The sequence below is a fragment of the Struthio camelus genome, chromosome 3, assembly GCF_040807025.1.
Source record: "Struthio camelus isolate bStrCam1 chromosome 3, bStrCam1.hap1, whole genome shotgun sequence".
Taxonomy (NCBI): Eukaryota; Metazoa; Chordata; class Aves; order Struthioniformes; family Struthionidae; genus Struthio; species Struthio camelus.
The window spans coordinates 110,030,649-110,046,104 of NC_090944.1; the positions used below are offsets into that span (position 1 = coordinate 110,030,649).

At 37.0% G+C, this 15,456-nt stretch overlaps 1 protein-coding gene across 2 annotated transcripts in view; it reads right to left on the reverse strand.

Moving 5' to 3' along the window:
* Positions 1-15,456, reverse strand: part of CAMKMT (calmodulin-lysine N-methyltransferase) — a 228,963-nt gene that overhangs the window by 210,760 nt on the left and 2,747 nt on the right. For both annotated transcript variants that reach the window (XM_068939656.1, XM_068939657.1), the window contains exon 2: positions 9,915-10,081. In XM_068939656.1, coding sequence (XP_068795757.1) covers positions 9,915-10,081 — 167 coding nt within the window. The remainder of the gene's footprint in view (positions 1-9,914; positions 10,082-15,456) is intronic.

Sequence of the window (15,456 nt, forward strand, 5' to 3'; positions counted from 1 at the left end):
CTTATGAACAATCAAAAAATGTCTTCCCTCTTCAGAAAAGAAGCACATGTTCATTTCTCACAAATCCCTTTCACAGACATGTAGCAAACCAGTATTATTTTTGCCACTAGAGGGAAAAAACTGAGACAACCACTCTTCAAAAATTCCGTGACTGAAAAGTCATGAACATCGAGATTGTTGTTCTAAGAAATTTATACTTTATTTCTCAAAATTAAAGTATTTCCAAAAAGCAGAAATTTTTGCTTAGTTGAAGAAACTACATATAGTAAAGAAAGAATTTTGGAAAAGTCAGTTCTTGGAAGAGGAAAAACAAAAGACTGTTTTGAACAACTGTACAAACATTCCTATTTCCTCCCACAAAATCAATAACGTTCCATTTAATTAATGTGAACAATGAATGATTAATGTGTTCAGTGAACTGCATTTTCTTTGGTTTTACATAACCACGTGCGTAACTCAAGTGACATAAACATTCAAAATTGGGGATAAATAATTAAATAATTGAATGTCACACACCAAATTTAAACTTCAGAACACAGTTAGCAAATTACTGACAGCTGCAGAAAGAACATGCATCAAATTTCAATGAAAATTTGTCTAAGAAGCTTCCTGTATTCCAATAAATGTTACAGATGTCAGCCTAGCTGTATTCCCCACAAAAAAAAAAAAAAGCAAATAAAATCTTTTAAGTATTCCAAGCTAATCTCGTCTCAAGTCAAACAAAATCAAGAAATCCTACCCTTAGCTAGCCATTAGATCATATAGTCGTTTCATGAATGCATTAAAAATTCTAAAAGGAATTCAGCAAGGCAGTAAAGTACAAAATGCAGCCTTTAAAAATGCTAAAAATATGACTTTCATGGCTGCTTGGGAACATATTCATTTGGAACACTTGAAAAAGTGGAAGAAATCCAACAATTCTAGCATTTACAAAACTAGTTCTCATTCTTTTCTTTCCTGAAGAAACACTGTTACAATAATGACAAAACCTTTACTTTTTGCAAACATAAAAAAGTATACTTAGAGTACAAAAGGTATTTATGTTTTCTGATAAGCATAAACATTAAAAAAGAAACATTTAAATATTAAATTTTGAAAAGTTAAGCGGCAAACAGCAACAAGGCTAACTCCTAAAAAAGTGCAAATCAAATCGAAATGAAATGAAGAAAATAGAAATGAGGTCATAAACAAGGGCAAGAAAATATATCAAAGATATTAAAAGTGACATTCAAATGGTCATTAGAGCTTTTCTTCCAGCTACATAAAAACAAACCAAAAATGAATTCCTTAGCTGTACCAGAGGGTGAAAGCCCACAAAAATTTTGATAGATCATGTGGACTAAAAATGCATTCTTCCTTTTTTTTTTTTTTCTGGCAAGTTTGCTTTCAATGAGATTGGCCAACTCAGGCAATTCAACTTGTTGAATAGTCACCAGAGTTAATGCAAAGAAAGTGACAGAAAAGAGGGTAAGATCAGTAGCAGTGGTGTGATCAGTTCTGCCAGCCACAGCTGCTCTCCAAATTGTCCCCTGCTGACTCCTTAGCATCCTGCTAATTCCATTACCCTGCATACCTCTAGAATCGCAGAATGGCCAAGGTTGGAAGGGACCTCTGGAGATCATCTAGTCCAACCCTCTCCCGCTCAAGCAGGGTCACCGACAGTACATTGCACAGGATTGTGTCCAGACAGCTTTTGAATATCTCCAGGGAAGGAGACTCCCTCCACAACCTCTCTGGGCAACCTGGTCCAGTGCTCTGTCACCCTCACAGTCAACAAGTTTTTCCTCATGCTCAGACGGAACTGCCTGCGTTTCAGTTTGTGCCCGTTGCCTCTTGTCCTGTCACTGGGCACCAGGGAGAAGAGGCTGGCCTCGTCCTCTTGACCCCTCTCTTCAGATACTTGTAGACATTGATGAGATCCCCCCCCTCACTCTTCTCTTCTCCAGGCTGAACAGGCCCAGCTCCCTCAACCTTTCCTCATAAGAGAGATGCTCCAGTCCCTTCATCATCTCAGTAGCCCTTTGCTGGACTCACTCCAGGAGTTCCATGTTTCTCCTGTATTAGGGAGCCCAGTTAGGGTCTACCGAATGGCTGAAAATGTCTTATCCCTAAATGAATGTAAGATTGAGGAAGGGGGAGGGAAGAGATGCAGAGAAAGTAAAAGCAATATTTTGATTTTTGTTCACATGTAGATTTCTCCTGGGACAAGAAGTTATTTCAAATTTTCTGATTTCTAGGTGCACAGAGCCCATATATAAAGGACACTTATCATGCAAATCTCCAAGTAAAGCAAATAAAGATGAAGATGAATAATTTAGCACTCCAATACCTGTAGTAAAACCAAATGATATGAAGAAAGAAAATGGAAGGAAGCAGGGTGTCCTCGTCTAGAAAAAAACCACAATTGATACACTCCGCAGACACAGAGTAGACAAAGGAAAAAAGGAAAAAAGTATACAAACTTAGTATTGGCCTTAAAATTATCACTCAACCAAATTTCAGGCTGTTTCCAAAATAATCATTTATAACTGGAGACAAGAAGTTGGCAGCTTTGAGAACCACAGCTTCAAGAAAAAGCTAAGATTCCACAACTGATGCATGCCACACTTCCATTGTTTTCAAGGTTGTCCTGAATTTTTGTTAATGTTTTATTTAAGTCAAGGAATGTTTTTCCATCTACATTATTTTTGGTACCCTCAACTTTCATTAAGGATCAGTTCCCCCTCTGATTATAAAACATTCTGTCCATAATTAAAATCAATATACACACACATTTTTGAACACATTTTTACATTTATCATTGAATGGCCAGAAGCTTGTGGCCTCCAAGCACAAACAGAATACAACCCAAGATATAGTTTCTTGGCCAGCACAGGAATTTTGTCACTCTCTTCTGGCTGTGTATAGCATTCAAAGTCTCTTCCTCTGCTCTCTGCCTCAGCACTCTCTTGCTCTCAGAAATACAGTTAATAGCAAGCACTTAAATAAGCCATAATTTAATGATAAGAAGCATCCAGCTTTGCTATGAGGAAACTCCTTCTTCTGCCCAGTCCTCCAAATGTCCACTCCACACTCATCCTGAAACTGCTCAGGGTGTAAATTTTACAGGTGCTTCCTTTTGTCTAATCGGTTTATGAACTCTTCACTGAACAAAAGCAGGGAGCAAGCTGAATCTCCTAAAACAGGAGGAGTAATCAGCAGTGACCTAGACAGCAAAACCACTCTCGTTTATTCTGGAAAACACATCTCTGGTCTTACAGATACTACTGTTAGGGACTATTTTAGACTATTCCTCATTAGCAATGAATTTTCTGAAGTTAGCCAGCATGATAGGAAAATACCTCTTCCTCCTGATAAAGTTTTTTCTCCCTACACCAGACTAAAGAACAGGTACTTAAATTCCATCGGTAACCATTTCACAGTTTGGGAACCCAATCAAGGGAGAAGAACTTGCCACAACTTCTAATGCACTAACTGACAAGTTTTACAACTAAGGATAGCAACATAACAAGAGCTGATCTACTTGTGAAGGGGACAGCTCAGAGAGACAAACTTCCAAATAGCAATTAACCACATGTTTTTCCATTAGGAGCTCTATTTGTGTAGCCTGGAGGCAAACTGCACCAGCTACTTCTCAGCTCTTTGCCATCACAAATCTGACTTGCAGACTAAAAGTTACATGCATCTGTAAATTCTCTACCCCCAAACTGGGCCATACATATCACACCACTTAATCCCACTCTTAAAAGCCACAACCTCTAGTTTGGGACCCGCTGCTCTGCATATATCTCTCCAGCAGTGCTGTAACTGCTGCTGCTTCACTATCCCATTCCATCAGCTGCTTCTCCATTACCTAGCCCAGAGAAAACAGTTCATTAGATAAACTGGCTCCAGATAAATTCACTGCAGAATTGATCAATGTATTTCATCTTCTAAATACAGAGAGAAGCATTAGAATTTAGCACTGTCAAATGTGTCATGAATGCTGCACAGTTCAAAGAAGTTTGAAGCTCTCACTGCTAGGATTAACGAAGAAAGTACTTTAAACCAGCATAAATAAGCATCATGGAGAAAGTGGATCTCAGTTCAGCACAATCAATCTGATGTACAGTGTTCTTGTGATGATAAATCTTCAAGGTACAGTATCCAAGAACTGGTATGGCTGAGGAATTGACAGAAGACAAATCTATGAACGATAAACTAATTTAATTCATGTTTCTTCTGCTAGGAAACACCAAAATTCCTTACTGTGTACTATGAACAAATTACCTTCGGATACACAAATAAAGTTTTACAGAGAGGAGGGCAGAATTATCTTTAAAATGTATTAACGTTCCTCCCTCTCCAATTCAGGAAGCACAAGTGGCAGACTTTTACATGTATTTATAATATTCTGTATACAACAGAATAAAGATTATCTTTCAGTAGTTCTCTATTAAGGTATGCTTTTCATCAGTCCTTATGAAACAAAGTTCCTTCTCTTTTATATTACTCTTCAGCTGAGTAAGGGAAAATAATACAAATGCTTAAATACATATACTAAACTTTAAACGATTATGAAGATAGGCAAAGAAAAAAGCCCACATACCACACACAAATGAAACTACAATATTTTGGGAAAATGAAAGGCAGGATAAGGGTAAAATTGTTATTGCTGTGGGTACTTTACAAAAAGGCTTGCTGAGTTTCACCATCAATTGTCATTGCAGCCCAGTAAGAATCTCAGAAGAATTTTCTGCAAACTTTGTATCTAATCATACGCTTTTTTTCCGGGCCAGAGTACAGCAAGACAAGATAAATTCCTCTTTTATTCCAGCTGAGCTCTCAACTTAATAAGGTAAGGAACTCAAACAATGGCTTCTTTGTCTACCAATTCTTTTAAAAAATATAAAAGTCTTGGACAGTATGATGGAATAGTCTTAGTCCAACCAAGGAATAAAACAGGTGTCTTTGCCAAATCACTTTTTAATCTTTCCTCAGATAGGTCTTGGACAGTATAATGGAATAGTCTTAGTCCAACCAAGGAATAAAACAGGTGTCTTTGCCAAATCACTTTTTAATCTTTCCTCAGATAGGTCTTGGACAGTATGATGGAATCGTCTTAATCCAATCAAAGAATAAAACAGGTGTCTTTGCCAAATCACTTTTTATCTTTCCTCAGATAGGTTGGCCTGTGGCCAAGCTTTGTGTTGCTTAATCCATACATTGTCTCTTAGCAAGCAATAAATGGAAGAGAAAGATTATCATATCCCTATAAATTGGCCATAAAAAGTAGGCAATATTCCTTGATACCCACATCTCTTCATTTTATATGTCTACATCTAAAAAAAATCCTTTACATCTTAAGTATGTTATTAGCAGAAATATCCTATAGGAATATCCAATGGAATTCACTCGTAAATCATCTTCTCATGAATCACTTACAAAGGGCAAATATCACACCTCTCATTTCTAACCCAAAGGTCTACAATCATTTAACAAACTTCTTTCAATTTTTATCTGAAGGTTCGCATTCAGAATAAAGGCATAACATCCTGCAAAAAAACACTTAATGCTCTTTAAAAAAGATTTAACCCTTCCAGTAAGCTGCTAAAATTGCTCTTTCCAGCTTTTCATTTTAGTATTTGCAGTACCAAATTACTGATCAATGGAAAACATTTTACCAGAAAAATAACTCATTTTTTCTCTAATTGCTTAAAATGAGCCTACAATTTTAAAATAAATCCATAGCCTGAAAAAGAAAATTTAAAGATATTGATTGTGCTTTTAAAAAAAAAAAACAAAACAACAAAATAAAAGGATAATTTTCCTATTTAAAAGACAGACACCATGGCCACAGTAAGACACTACATCTTCATGATCTATGATCACATCATTGATAAAACTATTCAATATAAAATTTAAATTTAAGAGCACATTCTTGACTAAGAAGAGATGGATTGGGAAATGTAATGTTGTACACGTTTAAACAAAATAATACATTTAAAAATGGCTTTGCTTGCTATTATATTCCTATCACCAAGAAAGCAAATACTTAACATACACATAATAATTGAACAGCAAAGTGAAATATCACCTCAAATTAAAAAGAATTTAAACAAAACTAAGAAGTAAACATAGAAGCTTTATGAATAAAAACATACTTCTAATGGATAAAGGATCCAAAAGGCCAGATAATATGTGTGATGAAAGATGTCTTTTTTGCTGGAAACTTCATTCAAAATTACGTTTATATTTGTCACCTGCAGACTAGATTATTTTTGTTTGCTGTATCCAAATCTGAACGTGAAAACTGCACCAAGATTCCAGCTTGTACCGAGTATGTCTGTCCAACTTCTCCATATCAGACTGCCATAAATATACAGTCTGATTCTCAGCCTGGTTTCCTAAGGAAATTTAGGGATTTATTTCTTAAATGACACTAATCGCAAACAACATGAGAGAGCAATTTCATGTATGCAACCACCCAGTTCATATCATTAAGTCCAGAACATAGTGTAGGAACATCAACTAAGATACAAATCCAAATAAGACTAGGCTAATCAAGTGAGATTTTGTATTATAACACAAAAAATTTCATTTTGACAGAACTTTTCATTGCTAACAACAACAATCACATTCATCAAACACTCATTTTCACATCCCAGAGTTATCATGAAGAACCGCAGTACTGACAGCACGCTACACATACCTCAAGAAGCCACCTCCCATCACGTACTATGGATCTACAATTCACTAAGCGTAGGAGAGGTCACTGATTAACCAGAAGGAAGGTATGGAGACAGTTCAATGCGGGTTTTTAAAATGAGCCAAACACCTTCTTGCCTTAAGAATCTAATCAAAACAGCACATAAACCCAGTTTACATATTTTAATCTAAAATTTGACTTACTTTTACTAGTGATTCTGGCTTCCTGCTGTGGAAGATTTTCATCAACAATAACTCTCCAATAAACTAGTGACAGAAAAACATAGCATAAACTCTTCTTTCTCCAAATGAGAAACTAACCTGAATTTGGTTAGAAAAATAGCAGCTTACTAAACAAGCTGCTTTGAGAAGTTCAGGAAAACATGCACGTGACAGGTAGCTCCTATTGAAGCTTCTATTTGCCTAACAGATCGGTCCTCAAGTGTCCCTAGTACAGTAATTCCAGCTAGGTCATAGCATATCTGAATACACAATTCGATAAGTTTTGATAGCTCTTGAACTGATACAGTTTGACCTTTAGACTTTTTGCCAAAAGCCACTAACAACCTTATGAACTTTCTAAAGTATTTAGTCTTGTCTAGATATTAGCTGACAACCCTTTTAACATCCAACGTATGCAACTGGCTTTCCTGAGAAGATGTTAATGCATGAGGAAAACTTATGTAGATGAAAATTGAAAAGCACTTTTGTCAAGATTTCATAGGGGTTGTAGAAACATTGTTTTTCCTTGCCAAAAACAGCTCTCCTGCTCAAGTACAGTGTTCTGGATTTATCTGACTGATGTTCTTGTTATAATAATTAATATTTCGGTATGATAATATTTTGCCAATAGGAGGAGGAAAACAGAGGAAAGACTGGCAGGCATACAGAGGAGCCTTAAGTTTCCAAGACAAGACCAGTTTCCAAAGATGCAGGAACGCTCACTCTAAGGTTTATATCTATACTTCTAGATACACAAGTCTCAGCAAGGAGAACTGTTACTCTGTGTATGTTGAACTGTTAGTATTTTAAATAACTGCTTCTGCAAAAACAGGGAAGCAACTTTATTTAATACAGACTTAGGATAAAGTGGATTTTGTTACAGGTATTTATACTTTGGCAACGTACGCAGGGCATATTTTCTCCTGCCTTTCTTTCTCATTCTCCAATATTTTGAAATAAAAAGTATATGCTATCTACTGTCACTAGTTCAATATAGAGAGAAAACATTTTAAAATTTAAGTCTAATTGTACGTAATTTCTGATCATTGTTTCTAAAATGATCACTGTGATTACTGTTTTTATAGAACGTTGAGTATTTTCTGAAGAGGAACCAAATATGGGGAAAAAAGGAAATCTCCACCAGGAGACAATCTCCCTATTCTCCTCAATATAGCTTTTGAAATCCAACGTGAACCTGCTATAGCACATAAACAGTGCACGTTCCTGTTAGCTAAGCTCAGAGGACCAGAAAAGGTAAAAAACAAAAGCCCCAAACTCAGAATTCTATACAGCGATCACCAGTAAAAAAAATTCATGCCCAAACAAACATGCTTGTTTGCAACCTAAAATTTGAGCTGTGTCCTATCATCATCAAATGAAGTACTACCATTAGCCAAACAACGAATACTAAGTAAAAGGATGATGTGGGAAGTGATGGGAACATAAGTGAACAAATATTAACCCTGAGAGCTAGCCCAGCCAGACACTCCTTTGACTGTTACACGGCCAGCACAGGTGAACCTTTGTCTGCCTCCTACCTTAAGACTCATTTCTGTAACTAGTAGATCAAGTAAGGGACACTGAGTGCTGCAAATCATGGTCATCAGTTAAGGAGACTGAATGAAGAAGTTAAAGATTGCAGCCAGACTTACTCAGCCTAAACCCTACCTACATTCCTTATATTTCCTGTTGTGTGTGCCTCTAAAGACCTAAAGCCAGGAAAGAGAGACACTGCCCACAGAGATGAGCTGGACTGTGATCACCTGGCTGAATCCCTAGGATCCCTGACAGTTCACAGGAAAGGTCTGTACGCAGAAGAAATGCTGCATTTACTTGTATTACAAATATATTTACAAATGGAAAAGTTTTCTTTTGCAGCTTTTTAGCATCAGTAAGCATAAGCATGGAAAAATGGAAAATTATAAAGCTTTAAGCAATTTGATATTTGGCTTTATACCCAGCTGCAAATTTAAGACAACCAGCATGTGGAGTGTTTTTTTTTTTATAACCTTGCAAAATGCCACAGCTAATGGTGGTCACTTGTTTGTGTTAGATCTTAGTCCCTAAGAGTGACTTCAATTTAAAGGTCCCAGTTAAATAAAAACGCGCTTTACAATTTCAGTGAGTCAGGCGCTCCAGAATATCGTCTACTGTGCACAGAATGCAAAATCCTACACCCTCAGCAGGGCAAATTGGAGGCTGCAAAACAAGTACTAATTCAGAGATGCTGAAGTTACTTGTTGCAACGATACCTTTTGAGACACAAACAAGTTACAGATATGTACAAAACTGCACAAGGAAAAGAAGACAAAAGCAAGGGAGAAGAAAAAACTCACAGTAATGAATGGACAGAGCTATAAATGTCTCTGTACTGCTAAAGCTACTCAGAAATTGTTAACGCTTCCTTTAGAGTTTTTTTTAAATATTTTTTTAATACAAATCTCCTGATTTGTTTTCGCTGATCTGCAATAAAATAAATTTATTCATTAGGTAAAAACTCTGTCTGTAAGAAGAGGATTTTTTTCATTCTTATCTCTTCCAAATTAACTTCCAAACTATTACTGAGTTTTATGAGAATTATTAAGAGGAAATTTAATAAAATACAGACCACTACCAAAAAAAGCTTTAGAATACTATGAATAACATCATGTCATTAAAATGTTTTGTTAAGATCACAAGTAAATTTGTTCCGTTTTATTACTTCCTATTTATATCAGGAGAAATTGAACATCAAAACGGAAAGCTGTTAGAGATATTAAATAAATGCTCATATTTGTACTTTGTTATAGGTACAATTATCCATATTGTCTTTCAAGCTCTGGCCCTTCAGTGAAACGTAGTGAAAAATCATACTAGCTGCTTACAAACAACTCAAAATAACAGCTCACAGTTTATTTGTAAACTATGCCCCAGTTGTACAAAACACTAGAAGACTGATTAACAAGTTTTGTATTTGAATCCTCTACAAGACGTTAGAAAGTACTTAAAACTTGAATGATGGTTACCTTAAGGACACACTATACTCAGGATAAAAGATGCTTTTATACTGAACCCAGGACCCAGTCCCCTCTTCCACGTTCCGGTCTTCTATTGAAAAGAGATTGAACGATGTGAACCTTCTTACAGACACTTGTTGGAGATGCACATCTTTCAAGTGCTTTTTCTTCAGAACCTTTGAAATTAAGAACAAATTAAACATTAAGAACAAAACTTTCAAGAAAAAAAAACAAACATAGGCTCATTTAACTGCAGAGTTAAATGCAGGAGTCTGGGATCAACCATTACAGCTATGTTATTAGTTAATAGCTATGAATAACTAGTCCAAGTACGTCAGGCATGAGAAAAATAATTGCGGTATTGATGGCGGAGGTCAAGAGAATGGGTTATGAATTTATTGTTTCAGTAACTTTAGAGCAAATGTAGTCTTGTTTACAACTAAATAAAGTTGCTTTTTCTAACTCCCGCTCCAGCAAACCCATGCAGGGATTATACAGGCTGTTAATTTTTTTAATCTTTTCTCACATCATTACCCCAAAGAAGGTTTCATAGACCAGACCGAGCAGCGCCCTCACTAAGCAATTTCTGTCCCTCTCACTGCTACTACAGGTGCAAAGAACAAAGAGTATCTTCAGTAGAATTTAAATGATTAAGCCACAAAACACGATCCTCACGTGCCTGAGTGCTATGTTTTTGCCAGGTAAAGGACTTAGTAGCTTAAAAGTCTTCTGCTGCACACATCCTGAAGGGCTACCCAACTTGCCTGAGTTGAGCAACTTGCTGTCTATCTCCGGCCCCAGACTGTTTCAGTTTCCACAACTGCATAGTCACCTACCATGCCTCAGAAAAGGGACTGATGCATTAGCCAACCTTTAAGCAACATCCAAACACTTTGAGAGCACTGAATTCAGCATTAAGAGATGGAAGACGACAAGGAAGTGGCAGAGGCAGAGAATATGACCATTCAGATTTTGTATAACGGTCAAATGATTAAAACACTTGCTCTGGAAAGGGAAAATGCAGGCCCAATGTCCTGCTTAGACTGCTGCATTCAGCCATGCTTCCCAGAAGAGGACTATCAACTCATTTGTACAGAGCAATCTGATAAGCAACCTGTTCAAGCTGTACCATTTTACAGAACGCAATGAGCATTTCCATGCCAGAAGAAAAGTCTTATGTTTTATTGTTCAGGAAAGTGATGTGGAAGGAGTGGAGAGATGCCCTGGGTATAAGTTCTTTCTCCCAACATTCGAGGGGAGAATACATAATATATAAACAATTGCCATTAAATTGTTTACATCAAGGTGGATAAGCAGTCTACAATGATGAAAAAAGGAGCAGAAAATAAACTCATTGCTGTAAGCAGACAGAGCTCTACATGGAATAGCCCTATAGAGTAAGAGAGTTCTACAATTTACAGTTTTTCCATTCCCACTTTTTGCAAACTAGAGCTAAACTTGAAGTCAAATGAGAAGTAGCTCTTCGGAATTACAAATATTGAAATGGAAGATTTGCATACTGGGTGCGTACCATAAAATAACGGGCCAGAGATTTCACTGCTGCGCTGCAACCTTTGTCAGCAGCGCTTTACCTGGAAATGCACTCAGATCTAGCAGCCCTACAATTTGGGAGCATGACCTATTACACTGCAGGATATCTAGAAGTCCCACATTAAGGGAGCAGAGCAATTATATTTGCTACATATGCTGTTGTTTCTCATAGCTGGTCTGATGAATCAGGGTCACTGTGTTTGGATCCATCTTCACTGGCAGATCTGAGCATATGAAGGTACCAGCATTTTTATCAAAGTATTAAAAATGACTGTGTGCTGTCCACACTATCACTTCTACTTTTGTAACAGATGGGAAGAACATGCACAGGAAGGAAACTGTAAAAACTATCAAAATAGGAGAAAAGAATTAAAACACTGTCAGAATTAACACTTTCATGTCATAGCGACATGCCTAGAAACAAAATGGACTATCTTGACAACCAAAACAATTTTCTGAGACGTCTGGATTTTTTAGAAAAAACAGAGATGAGGCATTACTAAGAGGAAAGGGATCCAGCAATGACAGCACTTCTCTGTTTCCAGTTATTTGCTCTACAGAGACATCTTCTAACCATTCTGTAAAACACATATTCTGGATTAGCAGAAAATCTCCTGAGCATTTGAGTTCTCAAAAGAGCATTTCTCCTCCTTCAGTGTCAAACTAAAAAAAGGAGGTTTAAGATCTGAAAATTACATCAGCAGGTCAGATCTTTTAAAAACTTAACTAAAACTGAGAAAATAGAGCACAGAGGAAGAATATGTTGCATTTTTACATATGGATCAAAGTTTTTTTCTTTCTTAAGTCAGCTCCTAGAGACATCAAAATATACTGGTGCTATAGCATAAACTGATAAACAGATGTACTGTTGCTAGCACAAACTACAGACAAAAATACAGGGTAACAAACCTATCCAAAATTGTAATGATGTTTTGAAAAGGTTGAAAGATATTCTTCTCTATTTTCCTGATGCCCTTCCAATGAACTTGAATCTCCCCAATTCCCTGCATGCTGCCATTCTAAATGAACGTGTCCCAGGGACCTATACAACTAGACCTATACAACTAGTACATAATATCAACGTAAGCTTAAGGCTTCTCAGCAGTATAGACAAATTCTGTTTTGTGGTGACGGCACAGTAGAACTGTGACGGGGAAGGAATCATCGGACACCACTGGTCTATGGTAGGGACTGTACCTCTTTTTCTGCTCTCTCATTAGCTTAGCTCAAAGTTTCTCTGCATATTTTTGTCTCTAAAAATCCCAGAAGCCTTGTTTCACTTTCCTCGATATCTTTTGTGCCTATTGAAAGGTCCTGCCTTCTGCACAAGATCAGCGTAGGAGTACAGAAGTTTTGAACTTGTGCATAGGTTACACATACAAAATCATATTTCAGGTTCTGTAATAAAAGATTGTCTCCTGAAACATGATGCCTTCCAAAAAAAGGGGGTGGAGGGGGCAGAAAATTCTAATGCAAACTCTAAATTCTCACTTCTACCATCTCCATTTTCCCTTTCTCACATGAATGTTTTCTTTCCTCTCTAACTACATCTAGCAATATAAAATTCTAAAACAAATAGATTATTCTCTGTTTACCAGAATGATAAAGCAAACCCTAAAATTGGGATTAGAGGAGTGCGTGTAGGCAATTAGGGAAAAACAAATAAACACACACAACCATCCATTCCACCTACTCAATTAGCAAATAAAAGCAAATATGCAAAGGATGATCTCCAGAAGAGGACTGCCTTGTAATTGGCCAAAACAGGTCTGAAAGCTGAAACTTTGACACATTAAGCTATTACCACTGGCATATCATTTTTACCTACCCCCAACTTTCTACCTGTAGAACGGAGACAAAAATATAGCCAACTCTTCATTATATACAGGGTTTTTTTTGCAGGTTTCTGATTAAACTTGCTGGCACGGTTTTAGCAAGATTCAGGCACAATGCCATGCTAACCATCCAGTGTAATGTGGAGATCAAGCTAACATGTCATACAGGCCAGAATTTATTCTGTGCTGATCCAAATCAGGCACCTCAGTACCAGCTATTCTCCTCAAGCCCAGAGGAGCAGAGACTACAGCGCAAAGGTTCTTTGCATTAGCTCTGATCCAGCAGAGATTACGTCCTCCAGCTCAGCACTGAGCCTGGAGCCATCAGCTGCATCCGCACCAACCTCCCCACTACTTCAGGACAGCCCAGTTAGGCCAGAGGTATGTAATACAAATGTAGGAACAATCACTATTCCCATGTTGTTTTGTACTTTACTTTCTAAATCCTGAAAGTGAAAGGAAGGTTGACTCGTGCTTAGGCACCACGCCTTCAGACTCTAATCAAGACCAATAATCCTGCCAATTTGCCTCAAGATAAGCAGTCCACCGCTGCCCACTGCGTTGTACGAGCTTGTGCTCCACTTGCTTGTTACTATGTGGTTCCATAGATGAACGTACAGTATTTCGAAACAGAAACAAGAAAAGCAACAGCTACCTGGTAACAGGCTCTTTGAACAACTTTGAGACTGCAGCTCCCCAGACTCATGAGATACCGGTAAAAACAAAGGAGCTGGCTGGATATAGGACTGGGGTTTTGACCTAAGGTGAACCCAAGCTCTTAGAGCTCAAGAGATCCAGGTATTATAAAACTCCAAACACAAATGAGCCGATGACATGAGTAGAAAGGAAATATTTGGTAGGATCTTTCTAGAATCTATGTGAGTAACTGCCAAGAGGTGTTCAAGCGCTTGTAAAAGAAAAAAATGGACTGATTGTTTAGTGTGGATCTCCCTCCCCAGTTCAGAAATATTAGAGATTTTTCCAGTATTGGTTACTAAGAACATTTTCAAATAAATGTTTAGAAACTAGTAAATTATCACTTGCTATCAGATGAAAAGCTTCTCTAATGAGGCATTTCCATTTAAAATTTCAAGTGTACTCAGCATTTCATAATTAAACCATGAAAAAGAAAACTCCTCACATCATTAAAACATATAGCATTGAAAAATGCTTGAAAACATCACCTATTCTAGAAAGATTCTAGTAAAATATTATCACAGATCAAAATCACAGGGCCCTGGGTATTTAATCGCTATATAAGGACCATATTTTGGACTCCCTATAAAACCTAAAGATATTTGATCTGCTTTCCAAAAAGTACTTACGAAGAAGGGCAGTCATCTGAAATTCACTCTTTACTCCATCTCATTGGCTCAGTTGCACTAAAAGCCAAATTCAGTTATAACTGATGTTCTGTACAACTCCGTTCAGGTGAATGGCACTGACTGGAAGATAATATTTTGCATACGCAGGAAAATTTCTATCTAATTAGCTATAGCATAATCTATAACTATACCCTGTCTATATATCATCTGTAAGATTGTATATTATTTATTTTTTACAAATAGTTTATTTACCAAATTGTTTTATTCAACTTCAAGCAATTAAGTCTGAGCAAACTCAGACTAACAAAGACATGGAAAAAGATGTGGAGCACAGAGATAGAAGCAGGAAGAGATGAAAAACTTTTTAATAAAGTTTTTCAGTTCGGCCAAAATAAAGCTACTGCCCTATCCTCCTTTAGTATCTCTTATTCACCTCTGGGAATAAAAGTAAATTAGCAGGTGAGCACACAAAATTTCTCCGAGAAGGACTGTGAGAAGAAGAGCAAGAGGAAGATAATAGCACAATACATTAAGCTTAGAGATTTCAGGAAAATTCTTATTAGACTGGTGGGATCCAAATCCCTTCTCTCCCCTCATACAACAAGCGGCACATTACCAAACCTGGCATATGCCTATTTCTCCAACTTCCTCGGTAAAGACTACAGACTGGTTAATGCCATGAACTGTACAGACAGGAGGAGTTCAAACAAAGCCTGACAGAATCTACTCCAGTCATTTATAATGCATACTACACATGTAACTTACTGTAGCATTTTGTTAGCAAAGAATATTTTCCTTGATTCTGACAAGCCAAGTTTAAAAAAAATTGCAAAACTTCAA